Source organism: Euphorbia lathyris, chromosome 5, assembly GCF_963576675.1.
Source record: "Euphorbia lathyris chromosome 5, ddEupLath1.1, whole genome shotgun sequence".
Classification (NCBI taxonomy): Eukaryota; Viridiplantae; Streptophyta; class Magnoliopsida; order Malpighiales; family Euphorbiaceae; genus Euphorbia; species Euphorbia lathyris.
In genome coordinates, this window is record NC_088914.1 from 1,464,898 (window position 1) to 1,484,624 (window position 19,727).

General features: G+C 37.5%; 1 protein-coding gene across 1 annotated transcript; it reads right to left on the reverse strand.

The window, feature by feature from the left end:
• Positions 1-344: 344 nt before the first annotated feature.
• On the reverse strand, positions 345-9,243 carry LOC136228851 (probable E3 ubiquitin-protein ligase ARI8). The gene is made up of 15 exons (XM_066017338.1): positions 8,832-9,243; positions 8,087-8,211; positions 7,702-7,807; positions 7,469-7,559; positions 6,877-7,049; positions 5,836-5,940; positions 5,602-5,690; positions 4,858-4,965; positions 4,419-4,509; positions 4,252-4,341; positions 3,424-3,471; positions 2,703-2,774; positions 2,500-2,599; positions 2,297-2,423; positions 345-998 (listed from the first exon to the last, which is right to left on the reverse strand). The coding sequence occupies exons 1-15, from the start codon at positions 9,003-9,005 to the stop codon at positions 725-727; spliced, it is 1,773 nt and encodes a 590-aa protein (XP_065873410.1). The 5' UTR covers positions 9,006-9,243; the 3' UTR covers positions 345-724.
• Positions 9,244-19,727: the final 10,484 nt, after the last annotated feature.

The following is a 19,727-nucleotide window of genomic DNA, read 5'->3' on the forward strand; positions in this document are numbered from 1 at the left end:
TTGTATTGAACGAAAAAAATATACATTCCTGAGCAAAAAAAATTTGCATTCGATAAAGCATAACTAAAGCTATCAAAATTGATTATAAATTCAATAAAAATAAGTATATCAAAGGGATAGTGTCAAACTGATTATCAGCAATTATTTCTATAAATTGTATTATCGCGTCGGAAATAGAAATCGAAAGCCTTACGCAAAATTAACCGGTGGCAAACTTGCATTGCACAACACACAAGCAAGACTGCTGGATACAACATTTATTTCAATCTAACTGGATACCAAGTGATAATAAATACTACAAATTACTAGCTCAAAAGCTTCAAGCAGGCTGTAATAAAATAAAATCAGTAAAAATACATATATATATAATATATATATTTATATGATCATAAATATTACAGTTGAATACATTCTGTTGGGATGGAATAGCAATCAATACATGTCAAGATTGCTATAAAAGGGTGGAACTATTTACACCTGATTACAGAAACAACGCCAAACGTCCATCCATCCGTCCGTCCATTCCCACCCTTCTTCCTATTTCCACTGTCCTCTATGCGGCGGTTTCAGATCTTAGAGCCGAGACATCAATGGAGCTTTTTATTCTTTGCTCTAAACATCTTTCCCCAATGCAACTGGACAGCCAAAGAGACTTGACTTGACTAATCTGGTCTGGGCACTCCAATCCGGGAGGAGGCCAACCAAGCTGTGTGAAAAATGAGATTCATCGGCGTTGCTGACACATTGCGCAAATGGTGGCCGACTTTACATTGGCGTAGGTGCAGTGTTCACATGACCAATGGCCTGAATCATCAATGTTTCTGCTTGGGCCGCTTGATCGGGATGTTGAGCCCTTTCCTCTTCCACCTCTTCCCCTACTGCTTCCACCTCCTAAGCTCTTTGAGCTTCCTGTCCTGCTGCATGCACCATGAGAGTCCACATCTGCTAGTCCGTTCTCTAAAGCCCGTACTAAATTCTCAAAGTAGTTCCTTGTCACACTGTTGTGGTTCACACAAGGGAAAAGAGTGAGAGAGGGAAAAGAAGAGCTCAAAAGCATAGTTGTTAAAGGGGCAAAGGTGTCCTAGAGCCGTGGCGCAAAGGCGCGCCTGAGCGACACAAGGCACACTAAGAGAATAAAAATATTTAAAATACAAGTGATAAATTCTAGGCTTAATATATTAGGAGCCCCCTAATCTTGGCCCAATAAGCTGATTGGCCCTCCGAACTTACAAAATCTCCGGTTAGCACTCTGAACTTGCTTAAAGTGACATGATTAACACCCTAAATCCATGGGGCAGAACAAGATTAGATTTGGACAAATTAAAATGTAGATCACCGTCAAAAAGTTCAAGAGGCCAATAGGTCAATTTACTTATCATAAATATGGGCAAAATTGAGAAAATATTTCTAAAAGTGCATTGGTAATATAAAACGGCATATAAAAAAGAAGAAACTAAAAAATTAAAACGTCATATAATAAAAAACGGAGGGAGTAACATGCAATGAACCCCATATTCTAACGTTCAAGTTGTCAACTAAATGGTAAATCCTAAGTTGACTAATAGCAAGTTCTCATCAAAATTCTCCAAATTCATCAATCATCACTCTCGCATCTCCAACATCATCAAATTCTTCTTCAAGGATCTCAATCCTCCTCATTCTTATCTACAAAGTCATTTCCGTGTTGAGTGTTCGCGTCATTTTGAAGTCTTTTTTTTACTTTTTTTGTTGTTTATTTTGGACACTATATGCGTCTAATCCAATGGTAGAGATTAAAACTTAAAGAACCCCGTGACATATAGGCACGCCTCTTATAACCACAGCCAGGCTAGCTTGGCAACAACGCATGCCTTTAGGGGTGCTTTGCGCCTGGAACCTTAGATGTGCCCGAGGCGAGCCTTTAACAACTATGTTTGTAATCACGGAAAGGTGCCCATGGCGGTCGCCTGAGTGACAGCGCCACCTTTAGGGTACTACGGGCTTGGCCTAGTCCTTGTCCGCTGGACGTTTAACAACTATCCTCAAAAGTACAACTGGTATTTTACAGCATAGTAAATAGCAAGGCTCCTGGTGTATTGATTTTTTCCTGTCGCAAATTTCAAATGACGGCAAAGAAACTGTATCGTACAAGGAAGACTATGCAATGCTCAAGTGAGATGAATATGCTCTTTGCCAATGCAAGGATATGTAAACTTGTTTTAGGGACACATGAATTAAATGGTACTACTGCATACAAATGGAAAAGATGCCATAAAAAATTTAAGAAGGGAAACCCTAGCAATAAACTCAAGATCACCTGGTCAGTCCGGCAAGTTTGGTGCGGAACTCATTGAAGTCCTTTGATGGGCCATCAGCACTTAGATAAACTTGAAGCTCCTTCTCTGCACACTGATGAAGTCGTTCCAAACCAGACTCAGCCTCACCTGTGAAATTGTATCCGTGATCAGAATACTATCAGAAGGACAAACCTTCTGGTAAAAAATGGAACACAGAACCTACCTTGCAAATACTCAAAGAACTGTCTCTTTCCATGTTCATATTCGGGTAAATAATATCCATAAGAATATGTCCATTTTAAGACCCGCCTGCATTCAACTATCTGCAAATATTGCAAATGTAACGGATCAGTTAGTAGCAGTAGAGTCTGAATATTGATCAATCAAAGGAGTAGAAAAACTGGTCGTGAGATAGAATTTGTGTACCTGTAGCCAGGCCTCAGTAATAAATTTCAGCTGCGATTCAGGTTGGCACTGTATGTCACTCAGCTTCTCAAGCTGCAAAAACACAGGATCATCTCCATAAAACAGAAACCAATTTTGAAAGAAAAAAGGTCCCCTCCAAGCCTCTTGGATACAATTTGTAGTTGGGGAATTCTTACCATTTTGTCAGGTAAACAGCGTGAGAATTAATTTTGAAGAATTTCATTCACATGGGATAGGCCACTACTATTAGTTAGAATTTCAATTTACTAAATATAACCCTTAAGAGTAATGATTATATAGCTACAGATTAAGATCACATACACAAAGCTTCAAAATTGATCTGAGTCTCAGTCTCTATCACAACTACCACCCAGCGTTCTCTCACAAAATAACATAATTGAAGAACCTAATTTTCTAGTTAACACAATAGGCGTCCCAGTGTAGAATCAAAACATGACATAGTTTATAAAGGTGCCCAAGCCAGCAGGGAAAAAAATAACAAATGTAGGGTTAACTTCCAGAAGAGCCAAGACCCATGCTTTTCAGCGTGTGCTTTATATGCACTCTCAACCAAACGAGAGATAATCCTTATCCTTGTCCATTGTCGCTTGTCATATAAAATAAATTGATCATGATAAGCATAGCAAAAATGGTTGAAAAGTCTACTGTTTGAAAGAGTAAAACGACCCGAACAAAAAAGTTGGTCTAAAATTCAACTTACATGTACAGTTTGCATTTGTTGCAAGTCTGCCAGTGCCTTTTGCCTGGACTGCAATAAGAAAAGAGAAGCTCAAAATCAAAAATATGGAACTACTATATATATATATATATATATATACGGAGACTCCCGTCTTGATGGCTAAGAATAATGGATTCCAATACCAATATGGCCAACTGAATATGTGGCAAATTCCATAGATCTATAAGCTTTTTTCTGTGTGCTTTCTGGACGGTAACATGGTGGCTAAAGTTTCTACTCTAAATCATCTATGAGCTCTTTTTCTCGTGCTCTTCACAGATCACCACACTTTGCATATACTTAGTTAGCATGCTGCCCATGAACTACCATTTACTTCTTTCTTAAGTTATGTTTTGAAGCACTACTTCAAAATCATAATGTCTATTCAAAATCAATAGAGTTGTCCTGATCCTATGCTCAGATACTACTTCCACTTCTTTAGGATATAGCATATACTACCCCCCCCCCGGGTGTCCTCACGGAAGCACCTGCTTTCCTTCTCTAAAGTCTCGAACCCACAAAATAATATATGTTTAAATGACCAAAAAACTCAACCTAATACCATGGCCCAGATTGCCAAACGCGCATCGAAATTTTAAATCACAACCATTAGTATATAACAATGTCAAAAACTAAATATCATAATTCAGCTTTCATAACAATTACCATAAGGCATAAATACAATTCTACCAGTAAAAAAGATGGAAAAGGGAAATGAAAAAGAGTAAGAAAAAATAGTTTGGGTTGTGAGATGCTATTGTCTTTAACCAATCAGTGCAAGTACGAAATGAGTATAAGATGGTGAATTACCGATTGGTTGGTTGCCCATCGTTCATAATAATGAGTATACCTCTCCAGAGAGTTTTTGGCCATTTCTCTGCGCTTCTCTGCCTCATCATACTGCAAGAGAAAAAGAGGCATAATGAGACATATGCAGATTTATTAATCAAAAAGATAATTACAACAATATATGTTACCACTCCTTCTTGCTTTGCTGTCTCATATCGGTTACATGCATAAAAGCCACCAGTCCTCTCTCCATGATCTGACCATGCACCAAGGCAAAGCCTACAACATAGAAAATCAGACGAGTATGAACTGAAATACAACATGAATACAACTTTTTTTTAATGCATAATGTATGAAAGTTCTAGAAATAAAGTCATTCGTATCACCATTCATAAGTGTAGAAATCACAAACACATTCTAAATGAAGCAATATAAGGCAGAATCAACTTTAATTCCTAAGATAAGTTACAAAACTTGATCAAATCGCCCAAACAAAACTATCAACAATTCAAAAGGAGAAGTATATATCCAACCAATAAACATTTTAAAGTTCATGAGGAGATTAATTAAGAAGACTAAAATTCCATGATGAAGAGAATGATAGTCGGAGAATGTTCATGAGCTTACCAACAAAACTCAAATTTACAAGGTGGAGTGCAGGTAATATGCATACAGCCTTGATTTTTCTCAATCGGGCGCTTGCACTTTGGACAAGGTTTGGAATTCGCCAATATCCTGAAACAAGAACACATCATTTAGACAAGGTCATGCTTCGGACATAATTCAGAACTCATTTCTGTGACCTTATTGGCATGTATCAAAGGTCATGCATAACTCAATGTCAAGTATCCACAAACGGACAAACGAACCCACTCATCCAGAGATCCACAAGTATTTGTGCAATCAATCAAAAACCAACTAGCTAATACACATAAGCCTTCTCATACATAAAACCAAAGAAGTCCTACCTCAGAAAAGACATTGGATAAAGGGAAGACATGAATGCACAGCTTCAAAAAAAAACGCACTACAAACACAAGAAATTTACTTATAATGGAGCTTGGGGATGGCCCAAAATAAGCTAAGAATACACTCCAACCAGATCTCTGCAATTTAAAACACAGAAATGAACTTATTGCCCGTAGTAAATCACAATTACAGTTTGCTGCATTAAAAGCAGCTGTATTACCAGATCAAATTTCCTACTCTTATATGACTCCATGGCCTGAACACAGGTCTAGAATTGGTGCTGTCTTGTTAGACACCCAAAGGCCCCATCAGTGATGATTGACGTTTCAGCTCAAGATTCCCATTCACTGAACTGACACGATTAAAGAAGGACAAAACTAGATCCAAGCTCAGATCACTTACCAGTTCATATTTTCAGACTCAGCACTATTCTTCAATATCCACTTCGCCACAGTGCCACAATCAACAGGACGGTGCGCTTCCTCAGTACACTGCAAGATTAAATTTTAGATGTAGCGTGTTCACACGCACACATAAAAGAAGCTAAGCATGCGCTAAAGAAAAATTATTTATGCAATGCCAAATCTGATGAAATCATAAGAAAGTACAGATCCATGATCAATTCACGATACTTACATTCCAGCAAAAACTATAAGAGCAGCGGCAGTTGACATCATAGCTCCCACTGCCAACAACAAAATCCACAGCATAATCGCATCCTGGAGCTGGGCACCATTTTGTCTACAAATAACCCAAGCCATCACAACAGATCAATAACAGGTGAATATAACAAGAAATTTATGAAGACTGTTCAATTTGAACATTTCATAATCAAGACCATGTGTACGACTATCTACCTGACATTATCTTGTAAGAAAATAGGAAGTGAAAATGATTGAGACTATAAATAAAGCACACAAAAAATACTAGAAAATTGAGATGCCGTTGTTATAAACTTGATTGACTCAAAACTAAAATAGAGAATCTTCCAGCCATTCACCGACAGCTGCCCTACTTCCAGTGCAATATATGTGCACATACACACAACAGGCATCCTTGTCATGCATGACAATGCAGATATTATACATGGCATACATTTCAATGCATCTGGCAATTTTTAAATCAAAATAGGATGGAAAACAATAACATCTGCAAAAATTGGTAGGACATTCATAAGAGAATAAATTGAGAAATCTTAACGAGAATCCAACTTTAACCAGATAGAATTAATGAGCAAATACTGACTACAGACAAGGTTTACTATTTGAAAGCAGATAAATAGATCCACCATCAACATCCAGAAAAATTTGGAAAAACAAAAACTACAAGAAACTAAATATGAATTTTGTAATTAATGAAGAAATATGCATCAATAGACAAGAGAAAACAGGCATAGAAAAAGACAGCAGCATATAAAGAAAAAGACTGCAAAACAACATGATCTTTTAACTTATCTAGACGCAAGACTGCTAACAGTACTAGCCTTCTATGCTTAACAAGAGGTAAAACTTTATAGCAAAAATGCCAAAAAGAAAAAAAAAATTGCTGCATAGTGGAATGTTCTTTGCATACTATTTTTATATTGAGTTCATGTGACATACAATTAATCAAAGACGTAATGGTGCCCCTTATATATTAAAGGTCAATCCATTCAAATTGTTAAATTAGAAAAATTACCTTTCTGTTGTCCTCAACATAAGATCTGATGAAGTAACGGAAATACTTATCCTTGTCTTCATCAGAAGCCAATTTATTAATCATATCATGCCCAATAGCAGCATTACAAGATGGATCAGGACATCGCAACATCAAACAACCAGGACCATCATTAATCGATGTGCTAATGTAACCTACAGATAGAAAGGCACAACAGAAGTTCCTCGAAGAGTAAGTATACACAAACACAAGCTTAATAGTATTTTGATACAAGTTCTTACATGCATTGGATGACAAACAAACAACTATGCAACTTTAATATGAGCTAAAATAAAGGCAATATCCTGGCCAGTGTTAGTTGTCAGTCATATCCTACAGCACTATATTTGTCCGGTATGACAGTTGAAACTTTCAATCTACTTGCAAATTTTACATTTACAGTCACAAAAAGTAAAGAACTATAACCTAGATATATACACATGATAAATCAATCATAATTCTCAAACAAGATTTGTCATAATTAGTGAATGAAATCATCTTGCATATCTAAGATGACCTTAAAAATAATGAAACAAACAAGGGGAATGAATCACATTCTTAAGATGAAACAGACCTTGCCAGCATAAATAGCAGAATGGATGACCGCAAGCAGCAGCATGCAACCTATCATGAGGGTAGGTTTCAAAACAAATTCCGCAAGTCATCTGTCAAAATTGATGCGTACACCACAATAAGTTTGCATTATAAAAATGCTTATATATTGTCCAAACAATAACCTGAAAAAATCCCAGGTTTCGTGCGAAAATTCAAGAGAAATTAAAGTTGACACTTATGTGCAACACTTACTTCTCTACCATCTGGAAATTGTACGACTTGTTTCTCCAATAACCCAACAGCTTTGCGGACCTTCTCTTCATTTGCAAACCATTCATCATGCACTTTACTGACACTCCTACAAGTTCATTGCAAATATTAATGATGCATCATAGCCAATACGCTACCAAGTACAAGTTAAAAATCTCACAACTCAAAGGCCCATTTGCATATAAATTCACAGAAAACGAAGCAAATTTTCACATTAAAATGAAAGCCCAGTAAAAAGCAAACATTTGCAATGCCCAAATTTTCACATTAAAACAGAAACCCAGTAAAACCAAACATTTGCAATGCCCAAAGAACACGTAAAGAGCTCTTCAAGGACATGATGTTGTGGCTATAAGCAATGTCTTACCAGTTGTAATAGCGGAGCAAGATGCTAGCTGATACCTTTGGAATGGAAAGCACAGTGGATATCCTCATGATATCATCTTCTTGACGTTGATGAATGTCTGTTTCACTCAGAACGGTGTAGTTTTGCTAACAGAGAAAGAAAAACACAAGAAAAGAAACTCAGGACAGATCTTAGTTGTCACAAAATAAATACCATACCCAAACAAGTAGTATATCTAGATCAAATAGTAGCTTTATCCGCAGATATAATTCAATGAACTTAAACTTATAAATCATGAACAAGAACAAACTTGAATTGGCAATTGAAGTTGTGACTTGTGAGCCCATGTGTTATTTACCAGTATTTTAAAACTTCAATTTACTTTCCCCCCCAACATCCCAATGAAACATTCATAGCCTGACCAAAAAAAAATAGACAATAGGCACGCACTGTAAATACTAACTTCATCCAGCTAATCAAGCAAAAAAGAAACAAATGGTTAACAGATAGGCTTCGGAAGTTAATCTCGCAAATTATCATAAATCTAGAGAGAAAAAACTTGCATGAACTCGTAACATAGCACCGAATTTCTGACGACTAAAAATAGCTGGATAACGGATAAACATACAACGAACGGAATGTGATGATTAACTAAAAAGGCGAAAAAAATTACAGTAATACAGAAGCATAAATAGCTAGGGCTACCTGATCAGCCTAAATGTATAATTTCGCATAATATTGAAGCGAAAATGAAAAAATTGCAGACCTGGTGACGGTTAGAGATGAGTTCATCGGAATCATCGGAATCGTTATCGATGAACTCGTAATCAGCAACATCGGCATCGTCGCTGTCGAATGCATCATCTCCTCCACTATAGAAATCATCGTCGGCAGATTCAGCGGCGGCGTCCTGCATATCGAACTCATCCTCGGATTCCATATCGACAATCCGATAACACGGAAACGAAACCCTAACCAGAATCAAAGGGATTCGATAAAGTGGAGCAATTTATACAAACAGTAGAGGATTGAAAGCGAGAGAGAGAGAATAAATGGATTGAAAATTAACGAACAGTGAAATGGAAAATCAGAGAAATTTTGTTTGTAAGAGAGAGAGAGATGGAAGCTAAGGTAAAGGTTTGCTCTTTCTTTTTATTTTTCCTACGGAGAGAGAGATTATATTTTCATGATAAAAATGATTATAAATATTATATTATGACTTCTTCTTTTTTTGAAACATATATTATAACTTTATTTTATAAATGGATAGGGTACCGAAATAGGCCTATGATTTTCGGGAAAGCATCAATTTAGCCTTCATCTATAAATTAACACAATATAGATTTATATTAAAAAAATGTATCAATTTAGGTCTCAATAAATGATTAGACACGTCATAAAATAACATCAATACATGCTTATATTTAAAAAATGTATCAACTTAAGTCTAAATAAAGGATTGGACACGTCATTCCTATTACTCCGTTAAGAACTTAACGGAGTAATATCAATGACGTTCCGTTATCAAGGCCTAAATTATTACCATTTTTTAAACGGTAAGCCTGTATTGGTGTTATTTCATACGTGGCTTTCATTTATACCTTACTCGGATTTAGTAAGAATGGAAATGGTTAATCTTATTTGTATATTAAGGCTTTGTTTGGATTGAGTGTAATTTAAGTAAAGTAATGTAAGATGAAGTAAGTGAATTGTATGAAATAATTTATTGTGTTTGGATAGAAGATAATGTAAGTGATGATTTAATAATGTAATTGTATATAAAATTAACTTTATCTCCTTTTATTTTTATACATAAAATAAAAGATAATTGGTAATTTTGGAAAAGGAAAAAAAATATGTATCATGGTTTCTTTCCAATTTGGGATGTAAGAAAAATCACCTAAAATTTATACCATCACTTAGGCTCTGTTCTTTATTGCTGAAAAAAACTGAACTGAACTGAACTGAATTGAATTGAACTGAACTGAACTGAATACTGCTGAATACTGAACTGAACTGAATTTAACTAAATACTACTGAACTGAACCGAACAAAACAATAATGATGATATTAGACTTTAAAATAATTTAATTGATAATATTGGACATTAATAAACTTATAATAATAATAATAATGGTTATAATAAATTTAATAATATCAATAATAAATAAATATATATATTATTAAAGATAAAACTAAATTGAATATCAAATAAAAGCTCGGCTTGATAAAATTTTGGCTCGATAAAAGCCTATAAAATTAAATAAAAATGAGTCTAATTTAATTAAAAATATAAATTACATACAAACACAAATTTACATATAATTTAAAGCCTGTGAAATCAAATACAAATTTTTATATGAATACAAACTCTTAACTTTTTATTCTAATTAAGGGTTAAAGTGTAAAAATATCCCCAACGTTTTGGGTCATGGGTAATTTTACCCCTAACATCTAAAATGGTGCAATTTTATCCCTAACATTGATAAATTCGATAAATTTGAGTGCAATTCCTAATTTTTAAATATGGAAGCATACTTTAGTTTTAATTTTTTTTATTAAACGATATATACTTTAATAAACTATCATTTCTTGACTATCATTTCTTAACTTTTATCTAATTTATAGATAATGATAAACTATAAATAATAATAATTATTATAATAAATTATATATAAATAATTATAATATAATAAATAAGGATAAATTACTGAAACTGAATACTGAAACTGGATGTTGAAACTGAATGCTGAAACTGAATGCTGAACTGAACTGAACTGAATTGAATTGAACTGAACTGAACTGATTGTTACTGAAATTAAGTGATAAAGAACATGGCCTTACTATACCATTCAATTGCACCTCAAAACATACCCTCACTTAAACTTTAAAAATAAGAGTTTTAAATGTTTGGTTAGGAGCATACGGTTTGTCTTCTAAAGGTGAAAAATAGCTTTTTATAAAAAGCAAAGAACCTTTGGTTTTAGAAAATGTTTTTTTCTAACAGCAAACAACAACACGTAACAGCAAACAACAATAAACCAAACGGATCCTAATAGATTTATATGGTTGCAATAAAAGAAATAACTCATATTTTTATATTCGAGAGGGTCTAAATGATGAATATCGAATTACAATTGTTTTCTACTAATTTAGATTTATGAAACATATATGCTTTATCATCCCTTTGTATTTTTTTATACCTTTTTTGGCTTTTTTTGTTCTTTATAGTCACGTTTTCACTCTATTGATCTTGTATTGGCTTTAACCTATGCTTATATAAGATTATAGTCCTTATTAATTTTTTTTGTTCTACTTATATTTTTTATCGAATAAAATTCAAGTATTTTCATTAAAAAAACAATCAAACATTGTTTGTCACATCCCACCATAAAAGAATTTGAGAAGAATAAACAATTTTGCTACTTCTCAAATTTGTTATTGTAGGAATAAAGGGAGTAAACGGACCCTGATCCATTTACTAATCTATTTACGGCCCGCCCGTAACCTAATCAATTAGGGTGAGACCTTTAGGTTTAACCTAGCTATGGAGGTAAACCCTAACACCCTAATAACACACTAATCAGAGACTGCACAAAGGCAATCCCTCTGTTCCTACACCCTAACCGTCGCCCCTTTTCTGATCTCTTAGTTCGTGGAACAATGGAGATCCTTCGATGTAGTAACCTCTTAGATCGGTGATACGGAGCCAATGTTGATTACTTCCGCTGCTGTTCAACGGATTTGCACTACAAAAGATGAGCCTAAAATTGTTGGTTTATATATTTATAGATCTGGGCTCATTATCTGTTCCTTGGAGGTTAGAGAAATCCATTACGACTATTTAGAGAGCTTTCATTGGTGTCAGAGCTCTGTTAGCTCCGTGTTCCATTTGTTAGGAACCATTTATGCATGATTTATGATTCTATTAATTTGTTTGATTGGATGAATACATGCTTGGTTGAGTCATGTCTCAAAAATGTGTTTTTAATGTATCTCGGGGATGTTTTTAGTCTGCCAAAATCGCATCATGGCTGCTGGACTTTTCTAGCATGTTTAAGCGATTTAACGCGCACCAATTAGGGCATGTTTGTGATATTACGCATATTTCTAGTCACCAAAACTCAAAACCAACTACACCATCGAACTCAAAGACCCCGAACCCCCTCCCCCCCCCCCCCCCCCGACCAAAGTTTCGACGTCAGGAAGGCGACACATGGCCTACACGCACTGTCGGTCACTGCTTGTTGAAACACCTTTCCACATGATTTTGATTTGACAAAATTATTTAAAGTTAATCCATGATTAAGGGGCAATTAAATTTAAGTGCTTTGATTTAATTGTACTAATGTGTTTGTTCAATGTTAAGTATAATTTTAAGTGAACAGAAATAAAAAGTACGACAGAATGAAGTCAGCATGAGCCACAAAAGCTAAGTATAACTCGACTCAGCATAATAAAAGAAAAGTCCTCTTCAGAACAAATGATTAAAGATGAAGCTAGCTAAGGAAGCTGAGTAGAACATAACTCAGTATCAAAGAAGAGAAGTCTTCCTCTAAACTAAAGCTTGCAAACGAAGCTGACCACGGAAGCTGAGTAGAATGCAAGTCAGTGTCGTCAGAAACTAAGTTCAAAGACAACGACTATTAAAGTCAAGCTGAGTGTTCTTCAGGACAACGCGAATGATCCGTTTACTAAAAAACAAGATCTGACAATTGTTTGCACCAATAACAGAAGCTTTGGAATTACGCACAGAGTCAATTTCGAGACGCATGGGTCAATTGGCATTTGGCTAAAAGACGAAACTGGCACTAGAAGACGAACCTATAGGAAGAAGACAAGCCTGGCGCCTGCTAATTTCAGACGATAGGATTGGCCTGCGCATTCTAAATGCTGACCAAGCGTGTGACGCAAGAGAGCCGTTTGAATCCAACAGATACTTCCAGATTCAAATGATTAGAGCTTTAGAATCAACTATAAAAGGACAAGACCATCTCTTGGATCCTTTGCCGAAATACAAAGAGAAAAAGAGCATACATACAAAGCACATTCAAACAAGAAAGAAGATCTTACACCAAATTTCTATCTCTGTGTAAAAGCTAGATTGAATTTGTATTCATCTAAAGTGTTCTTCATCTAGAAAGAACAGATTTGTATCAATTGTAAAAGATTGAGAGAGTGGTGCTGAGTACTCGATTTTAGTACTCAGCGGTAGAGAAAAATCTGAGTGTTCGGTTATAGCGCTCAGTAGGAGTTGAGTAGACGAATAGAGGAAGGTACTCTTGCATATTGAACTGCATTGTAAATGGTTTGTGCTCTACCTTTAAAGAGCTCAGTATTGGATTGAAAAAGCCCGGAAGGACTCTGGGGACTGTGTTGAAACACCTTTCCACATGATTTTGATTTGACAAAATTGTTTAAGTAAAATTAAATATATTCTAAACACACTAAGTTTAAATGCTTTGATTTATTCTACTAATGTGTTTGTTCAATGTTGAGTTAAATTGTTTATAAGACACAAAGATTAAAAGGCCCAATACGGAAGTGAAAAGCCCAAGTCAAACAGTTCAAAGATCACTCGGCCCGCGTATGTCAAAACGCTGTCGTTCTGTACAAAACACAGCTCAGCGGAAGAAGGATCTAGAAGACCTTCATGGAACAACTTTGGGACGAAGCTGCTGAGTTGATTCGACAAAGAGTACAAGACAGCAGCTGAGCAAGAACAACTTCCAGACAAAGTGTTTCCACTTTGGGTAAAGTTCAGAAGACACAGAATGCTGTCTAGTTGACCTTACCATAAATGGAGAGACATTCTGCCGAGCTGACCAAAAGTTGACCGAGGACAGAAGATACTCAAATCTGATTGGCCGAGAGCTCTGAGCAAGACAGGATGACAACGACAGGAAGCCGTTTCCCTCCAACGGTTATTTTGAAATTCGAAATGACCGATGCCTCAGACGTCTCTATAAATAGAGCCCTTCAGTTACTTCATTCAATAACAGAACTTGATCAAGCCATTACGGTGACCAAAATTCTACGCAAAGTTCTGCAAGAAAAACAAAGCAAATTCTTACACTAAATTTCATATCTTTTGTGTAAAAGTCTAGAGTGATTATTCAATCGTCTAAAGTGTCTTAGCAATTGTTGTTTAGGACAAACACTTATCATTTCTAGAGATTAGAAAGGAGAGGCTGAGTACTTGGTTATAGTACTCAGCGTGAGATTAGGATTGAGTAGAGGTATAGAGGAAGGTACTCTTGTCATACTCAGTTTCTAAGTTGTAAAAGGTTTGAGGCTCTACCTTTAAAGAGCTCAGTAGAGGATTCGAAAGCTCGGAACGTGTTCCGGGGACAGGACGTAGGCTTAGAGGCCAAACCTGGATAAATCTGTTGAGTAACATCTTTCTAACCTTAAACTCCTTAATATATAAATTGCTTGCTTAAAACAAAACTGATCTAGTAAAGAGGTCACGCTGAGTTGTGCATACTGAGTATCTGAGTTCAGGAATAGACTCTAAGTGCTATCTCTTGACTCAACGAAAGAAGCTGACTTAGTCACCAGTTGACTAAGCTAGTGTCTTAATTCACTCAGCGCGCTGTCCAAATCCTTTCATACAAAAAGAAGTCGGACTTAACGGCAAAAAGTTTAAATAGTTCCTAACCCCCCCCCCTTGGAACTATACTTGTAACGTTATAAGGGACCAACAAGTGGTATCAGAGCTTAAAAGCTCACTGTTAAAGGTTTAACTACCTTGAGCTGATCCCCACTATGTCTGAAAACAGCACTCGGTTTCTCCTAGGAAACCAGACAACTCAGATCTTACCTGAGGGGCTGTCTATTACTCGGCCTCCCCTATTCTTTAGGTCTAACTATACCTTTTGGAAGAATAGGATGAAAAATTTCATTCAGGCTACAAACATGAGTGCATGGCTATCCATAGTCCAAGGCCCGTTTGTACCTGTCGAAGTTGTGGCTGGCCAAACAGTTGTTAAAGTTGAGGCCAAATGGACAGAGGGTGATCTCAAGAAGCTACAAAATCACGCTTCGGCTATTAACATGCTTCACTGTGCGCTCGATGCTGCAGAATATAATAAAATATCAGGTTGTGAGTCGGCACAAGAGATCTGGAAGAAGTTGGAGGTCACCTACGAAGGAACCAACAAAGTAAAGGAGTCCAAGGTGAACCAGCAGATGAGACTATACGAGCTGTTCGAAATGAACGATGGTGAAGAAATCTCTGACATGAATGCAAGATTTACAAACATCATCAATGAGCTCAAGAGACTTGGGAAAATCTTCACTGAGGAAGAACAAGTCAAGAAGATACTAAGAAGTCTTCCTAAAAACTGGCAAGCAAAGAAGACTACTGTCGAGGAAGCTCAAGACTTAACCACCTACAAATATGATGAACTCATCGGCTCACTGCTGACCCATGAGATATCTATGACGAACTTCGAGGTGAAGGAAAAGTCTGAGGACAAGAAGCAAAAGTCTCTTGTCATGAAAGCTGACTCCACTGATGGGAGCTCAGCAGACGATGAGGAGATGGCCATGTTCACCAGGAGGATGAAAAGGTTGTTCAGAAAGAATGACAAATATTCTAAGAAGCCTTACAAGAAGTATAATGCTGAGTCCAGCGACAGCAAATACAAGAAAGACAGCTCAAAGCCCATAACATGCTTTGAATGTCATCAAACTGGCCATATCAAGTCCAGCTGCCCGAAGCTGAGGAAAGATAGAAAGAACGGAAAAAAGGCAATGGTGGCAACATGGAGCGACAGTGATGAGTCTTCATCATCAGAAGTTGATGCCACTGAGTCAGCAAAGATCTGCTTCATGGCTGACGAACTTGCTGAGCCATGCGTCTCTGAACATGCTGACCCCTCCATTGCATCTGACGATGAGGAGCAATCAAATGAGGTAATATCACTTGCCCAACTCAGAAACGAAATGGTTAATGCCCTGAGTGACCTCTACACACTTGTCAAAAAGTGTAATAAGAAAGTTAGAGCACTCAGCAGGCGTTGTGACGAAGTTGAAGAGGTCAAGCTGAGTGACCTCAGATTCCTTCTTCAGGACAACTCAACTTTGCATGATAATATGGAGATCATGCATAAGTTTGTCTCTGAAGTCCAATCAGATTCTAAGAAACTGAGAAAGGACGTCACAACTATTCAGAACCAACTTAAGGTTCCAAACAAAAGAAATATTCCTCTGAGTGCTCAGTACCAAAGTACTGGTCAGCAGAGATGGAATCCCCAGCGGAATGTCCAGTGTGACTTCTGTGGGAAGAAAGGACACACCACAAAGGTGTGCTGGCATGCTCAGCACTGGGGTGCTGACCAGTCAGTGAGACATCCTAAACAGAAGGTCAGCTGTGACTTCTGTGGAAAGAGAGGACACACCACTAAGGTGTGCTGGCACGCTCAGCACTGGGGTGCTGACCAGTCAGTGAAATATCCTAAACAGAAGGTCAACTGTGACTTATGTGGAAAGAATGGCCATACTGTCCATGTATGCCGCCATAAGATAAAATATGATGTTTTACCTGTTGAACCTAACAAGCAAGGACCCAAAAAGAATTGGGTACCTAAAAGTAACTAGTTACAATGCAGGTAAGCCTGAGGTGTGCTGAGAGGTCAAAGATGTGGTATATTAACAGCGCATGCTCGAGGCACATGACTGGTGATGAAACTCAGTTCATCACGTTTGAGCGTAAACGAGGAGGAAGCGTAAGTTTTGGAGACAACAAAAAGGGTAAGATAGTAGGGTCAGGAACCATCGGAGGTAATCCTACTATTGAGTGAGTCTCCCTAGTCAGCGGACTCAAATATAACTTACTCAGCATAGCGCAGCTATGTGACAATGGGAGAAGAGTTATATTTGATGCTACTGGATGTAAAATATACGAGGGAAAAACAAATGAGTTAATTTTAACTGCCCCTCGGATTGATAATGTCTTTATGCTAAACTTAGAGAAAAAGTTTTCAAAAACTGTATGCTTAGTTTCAAATGAAGAAAATTCCTGGCTATGGCACAGGAGACTTGGGCATGTCAGCATGGACCTCCTGGCCAAATTAGCAAGAAAGCAATTAGTTGAGGGACTGCCAGAACATAGATTTGAAAAAGATCAACTATGCCACGCTTGCCAAGCTGGAAAACAAACCAAACAATCTTTTCATAGCAAAAACATTGTCTCAACTAAGCGTCCGTTAGAATTACTACACTTGGATCTCTTCGGTCCAGTCCAGCCGCTGAGTCTGGGTGGAAGAAGATTTTCCTTGGTCATTGTAAATGACTTCTCTCGGTACACTTGGGTCATCTTACTGAGTAGCAAGGATGAGACCTTTGAGACATTTTCAAATTTGGTTAGAAAACTTGAAAATGATAAAGACCTAAAATTGGCTCACATCCGTAGTGATAATGGTGGAGAATTCAAAAACCAACAGTTTGTTGAATTCTGTGAAGCCAGCGGCATTGACCATAACTTTTCTGCTCCTAGAACGCCTCAACAAAATGGGGTTGTTGAAAGGAAAAACAGAGCTAAGTTATTAGATCCCTGGGGCCTGCCCCTCCAGCCCCTGGTAGTTTGCTTCCGGCGAGCCAATGATGAATATTTTCTCTTCAGGAGAGCGAAGATATACATTGAAGTCTATTGGGCTCTAGATACTCCCTACTGAATAGCTTAATAGAGTTGATATGACTGCTATAGATGGTCCACACTGGTTGAAATAGCCAGGACAATGCTGAGTGAGCACAGGCTTCCAAAGTATTTTTGGGGAGAGGCTGTTAACACAGCGTGCTATATTCTTAATAGGGCTCTTGTTAGACCTATACTAAAGAAAACCCCCTATGAACTTTGGAAAGGACGAAAGCCCGGATACTTTCGTGCCTTTGGTTGTAAATGTTTTATTTTAAACACCAAAGATAGCCTAGCTAAGTTTGACTCAAAAGCTGATGAAGCTATCTTTTTAGGCTACTCAACAAACAGCAAAGCATACAGAGTTTTTAATAAACGAACTCAAGTTTTAGAAGAGTCAGTACATGTTGAGTTCGACGAAACTAACCCTACAGGAAGATATCTGGTGCTGACCGAGGATGATCCACACTCAGTACCCGCTGATCAAGATTCAGCCGCTGAGTCATTCCCTCAAGGGCTGGCCAAAGGTAAAAGTGAACCTCAAATTGCTTTCACTGACCAATCTACACCTGCAGAGATTGTTGAAACACAGACAGCACAAGACATAAATCTACCAAAGGAGATAAGAATTCCAAGAGGGCACTCAGAGAGTGCAATCCTTGATGCCGCTGAGAATACCCTGATGACAAGGAATCAACTCAGGAGGTACCTCAGCAACGTAGCCTTCGTCTCAGTTCAGGAACCTAAGAACTTCGCTGATGCTGAGGAAGATGAATTCTGGATGAGTGCAATGTAAGAGGAACTTGACCAATTCAGAAGAAATAATGTACGGGAGCTAGTGCCACATCCAAGGATTCAGAAGACCATTGGAACAAGATGGGTCTTCCGCAACAAGCTGGATGAGCAAGGAAACGTAGTCAGGGACAAAGCAAGGCTTGTAGCTCAGGGCTATAGTCAGCAAGAAGGTATTGACTACGGTGAGACCTTTGCCCCAGTGGCAAGGCTAGAGGCTATTAGAATTTTATGTGCATATGCATCTTACATGAGCTTTAAACTGTTTCAAATGGATGTTAAGAGTGCATTCCTTAATGGAGTTATAAACAAGGAAGTTTATGTTAATCAACCTCCAGGGTTTGAAGATCCTAAATTCCCAAACCACGTTTATAAACTCAAAAAGGCTCTGTACGGCCTCAAGCAAGCACCACGTGCTTGGTATGAGAGGCTGACCAGTTTCCTGCTGACTAGAAACTATGATTTTACACTCGTTGGATACACTGACGCTGACTATGGACGGGACAAGCTTGAACGAAAAAGCACCTCTAGAGGATGTCACTTCTTAGGGAGCTGTCTTGTATCCTGGTTCAGCAAGAAGTAAGCGTCAGTAGCCTTGTCTACCACTGAAGCTGAGTACATTGCTGCTGGCCACTATGCTGCTCAAGTCCTATGGATTAAGCAAACAGCTGGAAGACTATGGTGTTCAAACAAAGACAATTGAAGTCAGATGTGATAACAAAAGTGAAATTGATCTATCAAAGAATCCAATCCAGCACAGCAGGATGAAGCATGTCAGCATTCGACATCACTTCATTAGAGACCATGTACTCAAAGGTGAGATCAAGCTGACCTTTGTCCCAACGGATGAGCAGCTTGCCGATATCTTCACAAAGCCACTGGCTCGTGAGCAGTTCAGCATACTGAGAGAAGCCATTGGTATGTTTAATCCTCTTCAGTAAAATTCCAATTCTTAACATACATTCATGCTGAGTGAATTAACATGCTGAGTGATTTATGCTATTACCTGCTGAGTGAAATATGTATGCTGAGTGTTAATTGCTAAATGACTAAATATCAAATACTGAGCAACATAAAACTGACTACTCAGAATATCTAACATTTAGAATTCTCACACTGAGTAAATGAAGTCGCTGCACTTAATGACTAGAGCACACGAATAGCCACCTAGGATGACGTATGCGCCGAATGTGTCATAAATGCCAGGATCATTATCGGTTAACAATCCCG

Coding starts and splice junctions, on each gene's coding strand:
- LOC136228851 (XM_066017338.1), bottom strand. CDS start 9,005: ATGGAATCCGAGGATGAGTTCGATATGCAGGACGCCGCCGCTGAATCT. Junction 8,212..8,831: donor TCATCTCTAACCGTCACCAG/GTCTGCAATTTT, acceptor TTTCTCTGTTAG/CAAAACTACACCGTTCTGAG. Junction 7,560..7,701: donor AATTTCCAGATGGTAGAGAA/GTAAGTGTTGCA, acceptor CAATTTTGACAG/ATGACTTGCGGAATTTGTTT.